At 43.6% G+C, this 13,500-nt stretch overlaps 1 protein-coding gene across 2 annotated transcripts in view; it reads left to right on the top strand.

Moving 5' to 3' along the window:
- Positions 1 to 13,500, top strand: part of map3k5 (mitogen-activated protein kinase kinase kinase 5) — a 48,748-nt gene that overhangs the window by 9,058 nt on the left and 26,190 nt on the right. For both annotated transcript variants that reach the window (XM_029496207.1, XM_029496208.1), the window contains exons 2-5: positions 4,487 to 4,626; positions 6,863 to 6,886; positions 10,878 to 11,071; positions 12,529 to 12,697. In XM_029496207.1, the coding sequence (XP_029352067.1) occupies positions 4,487 to 4,626; positions 6,863 to 6,886; positions 10,878 to 11,071; positions 12,529 to 12,697 (527 nt within the window). The remainder of the gene's footprint in view (positions 1 to 4,486; positions 4,627 to 6,862; positions 6,887 to 10,877; positions 11,072 to 12,528; positions 12,698 to 13,500) is intronic.

Here is a 13,500-nt window from a genome sequence, read left to right as displayed (position 1 = left end):
TGATGTCATTGTGTGTGGATGTGGACTTGATTGTATATCTTCATTTTGTTTTACCATCTTCTCCAACTCTCTGGACTAAAAGGTCTATCAGTTACTACAAAAAAAAAAAAAAATCACATCTCATTGTCCTCTTCAGAAAGAGGAACTCCATCTAGCTAAGCTGGAGATGATATGCTGGAAAAAAGACTCGAGTAAAAAATATGGATGTTTTATTATTATTATTACAAATGCAAATAATTGTTGGTTTCAGGTTTAGTCATAAACGGCGTTACAGCCGTAACGGTCCGTGTTGTTCATAGCTGAAGGATGTGGGGAGTCACTGTTTATATTTCTGAACAGCCTCTACTCATTAAAATAGATTTCTCTGTCCACATGTGTGCTTTCCTTTTGGCTCGCTGCACGGCCAAGAAAGATTTTGAGTCGGTGAAATAATCCATACCCACTTGAACCGTCTCCAGTGCCATTTAGATTCTGCTGTGATTATAATATTGAGCAGATCCAGTTTTCCATCCCCCCCCACAAAAAAAAAAAACAAAAAAAAAACAGCATGTGTTGCTGGTGGAGGCACCCCCGGGGGGGGGGAAGAAAAGGATCTATAAAGAGAAGCCAACAAATTCATGTGGCTCTTTGCTCTCTGAGCTGCTCATCACCCAGCTCCCCCTTCAGAGGCACCGCTGGGCCTGAGGAACCTGCAGCAGCAGGCCGAGCGCTGCTGAAAGCCAAACACTGTGAGAGAATATTGAATTATGCTTTGAGCAGTAGGCGAGGTTATCGATGGAGTTTGGGTTAACAGTAGCGGTTCCCGCCGCAGGAGGTGCAGCAGGATTATCGGGGCGTCACTGTGCATGTTTTGCCTCATCTCTCCTCGGCAGAGAGACACTTGCTGCTTTGAGGTGATTGCAACAGATGAGGTTGAGCGCATATGATCAGAGAGAGGAGCCTGTTAAAAGGGTGTCTGGGTGATTCCAGCTGCTTTCTGCAGCCTGGTTGGCAGGTGTTGTTGTTAGATTGGCATGAACCGAGCTCGGCTGTTGCGTTGGAAAGCTTCTGAATGCTCTCCAGACACAATCAGACGCTCTGTGGTTAGACAACAGGCGCATTTATGCCTTGTTTCTTCAAGAGCATCACGCTCTTCGTGAAGCTACCGGCAGACTTACACAGTCTTGTAAATGTAGCCGAGAGCATCATGCACAAGAACCAAACTTCCTCATGTTGCCTTTTTAACAAAGCTTTCCTGTTGTGACAGACAGATAAAGCTTTTTTAAATACAGTTCTTTAACACAAGCAGCACAGTCAGCCGACAGTTTCAGCAATTGACTGTAACTTTGCAAGTTTGGCAGCCTTTAATGATAATAGATGGCATAATCAGTATGATGTTATGAATGCGTGAAAAAGAAAGTAAAATAAAAAAAAAACATTGGTTTCCCTAAAGAGGAAGTGAAGGTTGTGGACATTGTTACTCATTCAGTTCATGCAATAAAACAATTACTGTACTTCCTGTTAAACTTATTAATTTCCCTTCTGCAGAAGCATAAACAAATAGTGGACCATCTGTAACCGTAACTTCTGTAGTTATTTCCTGGGAGGATTACTGAACAAGTCTACGGGGCACATAAGCCATTTTACAGCAATTTAGAAAGCCCCGTTGAGCACGACATTAAAAAATGACCTTGTCTTTTAATTCTATTTTTCCTGCGATGAGATGGCTCGTTTTGTTAATCACGTAAAAATGCCTTCTCGGGAAATGAAGGGTGACGCTAAAGACAGCTTGCAGTTTCGTTCCGTGATGTTGTTCTTGTTATTTCTCGTCCCATTTTACACCCGACGAAGTCACACGCCATGTCAGCTCTCAGGGGCTTTTGCTGTGAGTGCAAAGCACTTATGAGCGCTGATTGCTGCTCCCTGCGTGTCTTTTGCTTTTATTAGTGTGCACTCCGTCGGCTGCCCCAAAAATACCCCGCCGGAGTTGTAACACAACTGCTTCTCCATATCTGGTGTGAAAAGGCAGCCCCGTGACGTGCTGCTGCTTTTGAATGAGTTCTTTGTATTACAGTTTTGCTCAGATGTGATATTGATGCGTCTCCTGCCAGAGAAATGAGAGTGGCTTATCTTTTATTCGTCAGACAACCGGTGCTGTCTGAATGTTGACATTCAGTTGCACCTTGTGTGTACAAAGTAGGAGAGATTGCCTTTCACTCTGTTTGCTGGGGATTGTTACAGTTTGATGTGAGATTGTTATTTCTGTCTTCATTTGGACTTTTAATCGAGTCCAGACATTCCCTGATTCACCGGTTTCGGTGATATCGCTGACAGAAAACACGTCACAGATGTGGAATGGCTGTTAAGCAGAGGCCGGTCCACGTGAGGAGTAAGGTCCTTTCCCTCTCCGCTGTCAGAAAGTCAGACCTAACTTGCACTCAATCAGAGAGCAGGTAGATGCTGGCGGCTCATCCGATCTTCCGCATCACCGGACAGAGCTGCAGCGCTTCAGATCCCCCATCTCCTGTCCTCTGCCCACTCGGCTGTGATGGAAATGTGAGGCCATCCTCCAGAGCTGCTGCAGAGGAAGGAGGTTGATGATGAGAATCTCTCAGGCCGGCAACAAGTGGCTGCTTCCTGCTTGGATTTGCATGCACTGATGAGGAGTGCGTCGAGCTGCGTAACTTCTCATCACTGACAAAAGCTCTTCACTCACACAATCAGCCTGCCTTTGACAGGCTTCACTCCCAGTCACGCTGAATTCAACTGACTGCTGTGCGTATGAGATTTATTCTCATCTACTCATCTAATTACATTTTACCTTTTACATCACCTTTAAAAAGCTGCGTGTATCATAACAACCCAAACGATGAGCTAAAATGTGGTCACTCCAAAGAACCATTTTAGAAAACAGTCATTTCATCTATGGTAAACTGAGGAGTGTGCAAAATGGCTGCTATTAGTAATTGCATACAAATGTGGTAATAAACTAAAAGAGAAGATATTTTCTCTCTTGGACTGTTTTTGAGAAGCTCAGACAAAGTCTGTTCACTGCCGTCATTCTTAAATTAAACTGTTAGCACAGACAGAGCAGAGCTCAGGCCGTCAAACAGCACGCACCAGACTTCATCTAAACGATCCACTTCTGCCCCCAAATGTAAAAGGTTTCCTCTTTTGCCCACCAAATTAGATCCAGTTCACCCCTTTTTGTGTCATTTTGTCAAAAAATAAACAACCAGAGGTGAAAAGATGACCTCTGCGGCAGTGAATACATTTAATGATTAAATATTTATGGTTAACGCTGAATATACATGGCACAGTCTTCCTTAAGTCTTGTTTTTCTGACCTCATTCTGCCTTGCGTCCAAGTCTCCAGAGTAATGTTCAGAATTTTTGCAAGGTCAAAACGTCACTTGAACTTGAAGTCAAGATTTTTTTCTGAGTTGACGAGCAAAATCTTTGAGTTTGAAAAACGAAACAAAACTGTATTTCTCAGCAATCAGAGAATATTTTACAATCTATTGGGCAGTCGGTCACGAGTCACTCACAACGTGAACAAATCTTAACCTTCTCTCGAGGTGACTGAATGTTTTGGCGCTGATTGATACAGTACGGGGAGGAAAAAAGATCACAGATGAGCTGGATCAGAAATTCTCTGCTCTGGAGCTCTACTTCATGTGTTTGTTGTCTCAGAGAGGTGGATAGTTGGAAGCAGATGAGAAGCGCAGGGTGTGGTGTTTTCTCAGTGGCACTCTGAGCTCCTCTGTCATTACTGCTCCGGCCTGATCTGTTTTTGTTGTTATCAGCGGCTCGCGGCGGCCTTGGGGGACGCCGTGCACGCCCTCCATCCTGTTTGAGGGTCTGCATAACACTGGTCTGCTTTTCCAACACGCCGATGAGCCTGTTCGACACCACACACCCAAAATAACACCCCCGAATACAAGAACTGAGGGATTTTTCAGAGTTGCGTTGTGAGGAAGGTTCAGCCTCGTGGTCACACGGCAGCCTTGTTTTGTTGGATTCAAGCCTGGGAACTCTCCGCCCCTTCACCAGAAGCGGTGGGCCCTGCTGGCTCTACACAATATTTACTCCTGTTAACCTATTGATCCTCATCATGAGGCTCAGTCCAGCTGGAGTCAGTGTGGTATTGACTGTGTTTGTATGCTCGTCCTTCAGGAGTGGACCTCTGAATTACCTCCTCTTGTCCCTCTGACACGAGAATCTATAGTGAACAACAGACTGCAGTGAGCGTCGCATTTAACAATATACAGGCTGCAACAGTGACGAACACGTAATGTGGTTTTGTTGGCGGCTGTTGACCTTTGACCTTTCTCTCCCAGAACAATGAAGACATGTCGATGGTGGCTTTAAAGGAAAACACACATCAAAGGCTTGTTGTTGTTTTAGGTGTTCGAGGTATTTCACTGCTGATTGACATATTGATTATTGATTAAGTGTAGAAAATGAGACGGACGCTCACCTGACACCTTCCTGTTTCTCACCATCAGACCTCGCCGTGGTGGAGATGACGGACGCCTTTCGCCAGCCGTCGCTCTTCTACCACCTGGGAGTCAGAGAGAGCTTCAGCATGGCCAACAACATCATCCTGTACTGCGACACTAACTCCGACTCCCTACAGTCCCTGCAGGTGAGCGTCGTGACAAACCATCGGCGGCTTTATTTGGGAGCAGGCGTGGGACTGACGGAAGTGTAATTTGATGGCAGCGGCGAATAAAAACCTCAGTGAATTGATGGAAGGAAATTCATTTATGAGACATTTGGAGATTGGAAGTCGGCGGTGGCCTCTTTCAGTTGTAGATCAGCAAAATAAATTACGTCTGCAGGGGAAAAAAGATTTCACTGGAGAGAAACAATTTAGTTTTGTTGTTCAATTAACAATCAGGAACAGTTTAAAGCGGCACTTTTATTTTTGTCTTCATTTTATGGTTCTGCTCACGTTCCAGTCAGTTTGATGTCTTTTTCCACCATCATGTAATCTCATCTTCATCTTCTACTGCTTATCTGTTTCCGGGTTGGAGGGAATCACACTGGACAGGTCGCCAGTGCATCACAGGGCCAACACACAGAGACAGACAGAGACCAACAACCACGCACACTCACACTCAGACCTACGGACAGTAGAACATGATGTCTTTAGGTGGTGGGAGGAAAATAAAAAATGTTTAAGCTTTTCCAAGAAAAGTAACACTGCAGTGCTTCCTGTTAAACAGCTTCCTGGAGGAAACCCCCGTAAACTTCAAGGAAACATGAAAGTCTTTAAACCTTTCCCAGCGACATGCGTACATATTGTGAATGTCTATGTCAGAGGAATCTGCAGCGGAGGGTAACAAATCGGTTCACTTAAAACAGGCTGGAATGTGTTTCGGCTGCGTCAGCACATGACAACAGTGAAAGTCTTATAGCTGCTGTGAAGGCGTAGTTCACACAGCCTGAACACACCGGGTGGAGGGGAAAAAAAAAAAAAAACTGAAACAGTGACGGCTTTATTGTGGGAGGTTTTAGTAGTGAAAGGAGTCTTATGGCGACAGGGAATCTTAGGCAGCAGCCAAACTGTAGTCACCATGTCGGCCTGCAGAGTCAAGATAAACACGACATAAAAAAGCTCACACACATTAATCTAAGCTCCATTATTTATCCAACATAATTGCTCAACGTCAGTCCTTTCAGTCCTTTCTTTTAATGCTAACTGGTACCTAACAGGCGTTGTCCCTCCCTGTGGTCTGCCGTGGTGCCCACTCGTCTGGCCGTACGGTGGGCTCACCGCTCCTCCACCAGCCTTCCTCTCTCTAGTGGTTTCCTCTGATCGCTATCAGGCGGTGCTTGTTTAAAGTCTGGGCTTTTCTCTAACTGCTCGACCCTACAGAGGCCTTTGTGTACTCACTGGGTCCATGCTGGTCACGCTCCTTTTTACCGCAGAAGGATAAAATGGGCTCTCTTCACACACAAGTACAGTCTGTTTGCCAATCTTACTTACTGTTGAAATGCGTCTGCGGCCACATGCCGAGAATTTCTCCTTTTGACCTGACATGAGGAAAAAAGAAAAAACACCAAGGACAGAAATAATCTCATTTGTGAGGAAAGAACTGGCACGTCGGTCAGTCAGGCACCTCAGCGGTTAAAAGTATATGTTCATGGTCCAAGTCAAATCCTGCCGCTGATATTAACCCAGAATGGCAGAGAGGAAAATGTGACAGCTGGATGGGCTGTTCATTTTAAAACCTACAAATTTTATAAAATAAAATGAATGAATCGTCCCCTTTATTGGGAGAGGTTCATATAACTCACCAGTTTAGACATTTTCAAAGGCTTAAAGTTGTGCAGAACAGTAGCTGTGTCGTTTTCAGCTGAACCTCACTGATTCAGATAATTAGGTGACGAATCGTTTGCACCAGGTAGCTAATGTTTCTACTTTTGTAGGTTTGTTTGGATTGAAATACGGCTGAACAGACTTGCAGTTGGTTTGATGGTTTGTAGTTCCGTTTTGGGGCATTAGAGTGTTTCTTTGTTTGTTTTTCTGTCTCTCTCACTGAAGAAGCCTGAAGAAGTCTCTGAATGTCTTTCTAATTTTGGTGCGTTTTGGTTTGGGTTTTTTTTTTTTTTTCACATTATTGTATTAAATTTTGTGGTACTGTATGTGACCATAAAATGCGTGTTTATATGTTTATATGACTGCAGCTTAACACTAAAAACACTAAAAGATGTTGGTCAAGCCAACTGTAACTGCCTTTGGTTAGATCTGTTGAATTTTGGTGGAACCGGTCGGTTTTATATTGTTTGATTCAGTAACGCAGCTTCCAAAATAGAATAGCCATGAGGATGAAATGTTCCTGCTCAATCTCTAAACCCATTTTTTTTTCTTTCAGGAGATAATTTGCCAGAAGAACACTGTAAGTACACAAAGCCATCTTTTTTCTCCTCTTCTTCTTCTTTCTCTTCGCGCTTCTGACTTTCACGCGTTACTCACCCATTGCTCACACATCACACATATTATGTGGTGCAAAGAATATGTTTTTTTATTTATTTATATTTTTTTTCTACAACATGCAGGAAGCACAGTGTCTCGATACCTTATGCTTTTTCTCCTCTCTCCTCTGAAAGGTCTTTCTGCTCGGCAGGCCACTTTTGTTTAGAAACTGTGATAAATGCTCAGTAAAACTGAAACAAACAAAAAAAAAAAAAGAAGTCCTCTCTTCCAGTTTCAACATGTTTTTTTTTTCTCACAGGTGACAGCTGGGCTGTGAGTTACTGCATGGTCACCGCAATCTGCATAAAAACGCACAAACATTATGGAAATGTGACTTGCAAAAGCTGCAGCATTCAAATGAGGGGATGACTTAAAGTGAAGGAAGTCCTGTTTCTTTACGGTTCTTGATAAAATGGTGTGTGTACATTTAGTATAAGTGCTTAGTGCTGAATGCACAGGACAAAGCTGGAGTGTTGTGAGTGACCATCGGTGGAAAGCTGCTTGTGTTTTCACTTGTTTTGACTAAGCAACAGTTGTTGGTTTGACTCCCAGCCGACTGGACTCGTCGCTGCATGTCGTCCCCTTTTCTCTTAACGAAGGCACAAAAGATGTACTAATAAAAATACAAACTGAACTTACAGTGATTTCAAACAGAGACAGAAGCTGCAAGTTTTGCGTGATAAATCCCCCTGACTCATTATTCACTAATCCAAATAGTTTCTAGTTAAGTAACTCGGCAAAGTGAGAATAAAGCCGGAGCAGGGCGGCTGAGCGTCCACATTCAGGAGGCAGATAGATGAAAGGCTTAGGCCTCTTAAGTGGCTTTTCAGAGTGGAAGGAGGTGCCGGTACCTGTGCTGCATGAAATGTACTGATCTCTGACATCAGCTCGTACGTGTGAGAAGAGCTGATTATCACTCACAGTGCGAGAGTACAAGCCCACTGATCTCCTGTGTGTGTGCACTCACTGTCTTTGTGCACATGCTCTTCCCTGTTTGTGTTAATGCACTCAGCAGCCCTCTGCACTGCTGCATGGGCTCTTAACTAACCCTTACTGCTGGTTATCTGGGTGCTTGATGAGGAATTGTTTTTAATCATTTATTTTTAGATTTTCAATCCCTTTAATGCAGTCGTTTGCGTGATTTTTTTTTTTTCCCCCCTCTCTCTGTAATTAACAAAATGTTTTTACTGTCTCTGGTTCTGCTGCTGTTACATTCAGTCTCATTCGGTGCCAACAGCAAAGCGAGATGTGAAAACAGCCTCTTCAGTATGATCTTGACTCATATCGCAATTGCAATTTCTCAATGTCAAAAAAACACAATATTTAAATTTCTTCTTTTTCCTTTTTTCTTTTTGAATATCGTATCAAGCTTATCAACAGGAAACCTTGAGCCAGTAGCAAGGCTCTGCTGTGGTGACCTGCCACCTACAAACCACAACACAAACCAAAGCGTCGCACCACAGCCTGATGTCTGTGAATCTAACTGACACTGCCCATCATACGACACACATAATAAGACAGCTGACAGCTGTTGTGACTCTGCGATTGAACAACATGCTGGTGGTGAGAGGCACAAACAGGAATAAATGAACTTTATTGTTTCTCTGCTGTTATGAAAGCCCTAATCCTAACCCTAACCCCCCGTCATAGTTGAAATCCAAATTTTCTCTTGGTGTGCATCAAATTGCTGTAACAGTTTTGCACATTGAATCCTTTATGTTTGGTGTGTGTGCCCACTAAGAAACTCTCAAAGCTTCAGGCCTCAGCGGAGGAGACCGCGTTAGCCATGAATAGCTGAATGGGTTCATGGCTGGTGGAGTGGTCATATTAATGGAGCACTGGTACCAAGTTTAGGTCAGCTGTGTGTGTGTGTGTGAGGAAGGTGAGTGAGTAGGCAACACGGCTCTAGTACAATAATTATTCCAAATGGGCAGATGGGCCATCGGCAAGGCGAACAAACCAGATGACTCACTGGCTGAATAACTGGCTCAACCTCAGTCACATTCACCAGATTGTCCCTCCTGTGAGCCGCTGAAGTCTCTCGCGGCTCAGAAAGCTGTTACCTGCGAGCAGACGAGCGGAGGTACAGCTTCAAATGACCTGCAGCCGCAGTGAAATATGCATCAGCCTGTGAAAACAAACCTGTCATGTGATCTGCATGATGGCATGAATCTCTCTCACACACACACACAGAGAGGCAAGCTAAATATAGTGTCATGATTTTGCAACCTGTCTGGTCACACCTATCACCCAAGGGCATGGGTTTATTTTTAAAAGGCGTCCACAGTCTCCGCAGAAAACTGTGACGTCACGAGCCTCCTGTTGCACAGGAAGTAGTACTTCATTGCTTCAGCAGTGTACTTTCCTCTTTTTGTATTTTTAAACGTGGCGGTGAAAGCAGCAGCAGTGTGTTTTTCTCAAAGAGGCTGCTGAAAAGCTGAATATTAAATCAGGATGCAGCTGGGTGGCGCCTTCAGACGCTCTCATGTTGTGTTTCGCCGCACATCTGACATTCTGGGAATAGCTCTCCTTGAAAAGGTCTCAGCTGCCACTTGAGGATGTGAATTGTGGTTTTCCTGCCTGCTTCTCTTTCTCTCCCCGGGCAGCCTGTAAACACCGCACACACGTGTTTCCTCTTTGTTTATTCAGCAGGGGCAGGAAGCTTCAACCGGAGCATCACGACCGCTGCTGGAGAATAATGTTAAAACAAACAAAAGATACAGGAGCCCGACTCCAGACAAAACACACACGCGCACCGCTAGAATTTTAAAGGGCTTAATAATAAAGAAGAAGAAATTGGCCACCAGCTGCTGCACACAAATGACCAGGCGAACAGTGTGACCTCTGCTCCTGCATGTCTTTCATGGGCGTCTGGCGGCATGAAGTGGGAATTTGTGTTTGTTGTTGCGGCTCCTTATGCAGGTGTCAGCACTGATGCAGATCACCGCCTGTTTAGAAGCCACATTAATGTTGTTGTTTATGGGGACAGATCAGAGGTACCTAATCAGCTCTGACTCCAGAGAGCTGCTTCCTCCACATATCATTTAATGTTTAACTTCACTGCGTCTGTTTAGTCTCCTGAACTGCTTTTCTTTGTTATGTAACTCAGATAAGGCGACTGTTTAATAAAGGTGTGTATTGTAGCGTACCTTAACTGCACACTTTGTACTGTGAGGACATTTTTTGCTTACAATACTTTACACTGCAAGTCTGCTTTTTAATTCATATGATCCACAACATGCACAAGCTACTTATAAATAAATAACAACAGACCGAGGATTCGCATGTTGTACCTCTTTTATTGTCAGATCTGATGAATTATTAAAATGTGTGAAGCCCACAGGGTCCCGGTCAGATCCGGTGTATTTAGCCCAATCAATGCGTTTCCAATTGGAGGGTTTAAGAATGAAAAGAGAAACATTCAGCATTAATTTCATTCTTCACCTTGAAAAGCTTCCTGAAGACTTCTTCAGCAGACAGTGTGCAAGAAAAGAATAGAAGTAGGCCAGGCTAAATGTTTACTTTACTTCTAAAGCTGAAAGTATTCAAACGCAGACAATCTTCAGACTACGTGCCACGTTTTATTTGCTGAGAAAGATCATGTGATCTTGCGGAAAGCTCCAAAACAGCAACTTCACTAAACGGGTGAAGTAAAATTTTCTAACTTTGTGCAAGCAAAAGCTTAAAATGATTTTACTTTTATTCAAGATAACATAGTTCACAGCTTTTTTTTTTTTAATAAAACCCCTCAGCGGGTCACATTTATTTAAATTTTCAACTGATGCTCCCACGTTTGGCTAAAATGCTACTGGTGCATCTTTCACACCAAACCCACAGTGCTGCGCAGAAATAATCCTGTGATGTTTAAAGGCTCTGGTATATGTTTTCCAAAAGCGTGCCTCTTGTCTCCGCAGACGTGCTCGGCGAACTACACCTTCATCCCGTACATGGTGACGCCCCACAACAAGGTGTACTGCTGTGATAGCAGCCTGATGAAGGGCCTGACCGAGCTGATGCAGCCCGGCTTCGAGGTCCTGCTGGGGCCCATCTGCATGCCGCTGCTGGACCGCTTCATCCAGCTGCTCAAAGTGTCCCAGGCCAACTCCCAGTGAGTCAAAGAAAAGGCTGCCCTGCTTACACTCCTGCAACACAAACTCGATTTTACCCTTTTACTGTGACAAATAGAGAGGTTGTAATTTAATGCCTAGAAGCCTGAGAAGTGCACGAAAGACGCTCGACCTTGGCTGGTAAAACAAAAACAACACAGTGAAATGCGTTTTATGTTACGGCTGTTTATATTCAAATGAACTTAATAGGCAATTTAATATATATATAGCTGCAGAAAATCGGCTAATAAACTGAAAGCTAAATGGCAGTTAGCTGTTTAGTTTACTGTGTTAAGCAGGAGTTTAGCTGTTTAACTTTCACCATTGAGATTAAATCTGCCTCTGGACTATTAACTTAGAGTGATGTGTAATTACTTTTTATTTAGGGGCCATTTTCAGAAGGTTTGTTTAGATTTAGCTTCAGCTAAGCTGTGCTAATCATATTCAGCAATGCTCTCTGGGGGAGAAAGCATTTGGAGGTTATTTCCCTACAATGATGATGACGTTAATGGTCGCGAATTTTCCTGCAGGCTGGAAATTGTTAAAGGAAATAAAAACAAAATCATTATTAAGCAAAATCAAAAAACCCCATTTAAAGCTTTCACTGTAAATCAGAAGTTCCTCTGAAACGATTTCCAGTCCGTGCAGGAAATCAGTGCTCAACCGGGTGTTGTGTTAAATGAAAATGAGATGACAGATGACAACTTAGGTGCTTTACAGAGGCGGAAGAAGCCACGAAATTGTGACCTCTTCTTCAATTCATGTAGAGGAAAAGTCTCTTGTAGGTGTAAGGGCCTTTGTTTTACTGTCACACTCTTCCTATTTTTACTCGCTGTAATTATTTTTATGCAGTGCATCCCTCAGCTTTGACTTGCGTGGTAATTTGCATGTGAAAAAAAAAAACATTTTTAAAAAAGAAGAAGAAGAAGAAGATTACACCGCCTGTTGCTGTTGTAATATTTTAAGGTTTTCTTGCCAACAAGCTGTGTGGCTGCCAGTTAGCTGAAACTCCCCTCCAGGAGTAGTGACTCAGGTTTTAGAGGCGTAAGAGAAAGAAAAATATATAAATAAGGTGCACTTTGGTGGAGCGCACGTCTCCTGGAGAGTATGACCTCAGAGTTAGAGCCAGTAAGCACAGCTGGGCCAACGCTGGAATCTGACCTGGATGAATACTGTTCATACGGCTATTTATAATATTATTTATAACCCACCGGCTACATGTGGAATGCGTGATGCCTGGTGGCTCTAAAATCTGTGTCATTTAGGTTTCATTTCAGTTGGTAGACTCACGTTGAGCGGGTTTAATATGGGGGTGCAATTCGTATTGGCTTTGGCTGATACCTAATTTTAAGATTTTTAGATGTCTAACTTTTTTTTTTTAATGGTAAAGAACCTTTAACTTCCAGTCAGAAAACACCTTTGACTTTTTTTTTTTTTTATATTCTTCCCCGTCCTTCAGCCAGTATTTCCGGGAGACGATTCTGAGTGAGATCCGGAAAGCACGTGAGCTGTACACCGGCATGGAGCTGGCCGCCGAGCTGAGCCGAATCCAGCAGCGGCTGGACAACGTGGAGTGCCTTTCAGTCGACATCGTCATCAACCTGCTGCTGACGTACAGGGACATCCAGGTGTGCTGTTTGGGTAGTTAAACAAACGTGTTACGATCGTGATAATTCTTTATTGACGTCACTTTCGTCTCACATCAACATCTTCCTTTTCCAGAAGGTGTTTACACCGATAACTTCACTCCTGCTTTACTGGGTCATAATAAGGTTCAGCTGGAGGTTGGGGAAATCTTATAAATCAAAACCTGACAACCAGAAGAGAGGCAAACATGTAAAACGTTTTCAAGCACTTTATCAAAGTCTGTGATGAAAGAAAGAGGAGAGATTGGAGTCGTCTGTGTAAATTCAGTTGTCTTCCAACAGTTTCCCAGGCTTCAGATATGACATCTTTAAGCCGAACCAGTTAGCCCCAGCAGCTGCTGGCGCTTTAATGTATTCACATTAATATAGCATTCTTCAATTTCAATTAATTATTTATTAAAATAGCTGCCAATTAATTTTCTGCCAGACTGAAATATCAGTCTGGCAGAAAAGGTTTAAAAGAAAAAAAACACGTACATCCATCATGCTCCTGAGATGATTTCACACCCTGAAGTTTCCTCATACTTGACTGAAGTCAAAGTGCATCCTCGTGCCCCCGACCTTGCCAGTTGAAGCTGCAGCTTAAACTTAGTGTGATCGCTGCCTCAGCATCCGTCTCCTCAAACCGGGGACCGCCGCAGACCGCCTGCAGGGAGCTCTGGGCCAAACTTTTGGTTTGCTGGTCTTAAATCTGCCGCTCCCTCTCCTCTTTAGTCTTCGCATTGTGATGGCTCTCACAGGCCAGATCCTACCGCTCACTATAGGCAGCACTCAGTCTCATAAAT

This window comes from Echeneis naucrates, chromosome 24, assembly GCF_900963305.1.
Source record: "Echeneis naucrates chromosome 24, fEcheNa1.1, whole genome shotgun sequence".
NCBI classification, from domain to species: domain Eukaryota; kingdom Metazoa; phylum Chordata; class Actinopteri; order Carangiformes; family Echeneidae; genus Echeneis; species Echeneis naucrates.
Note: the sequence above shows the minus strand (reverse complement) of the source record. Positions and strands in the feature narration are given on the sequence as shown.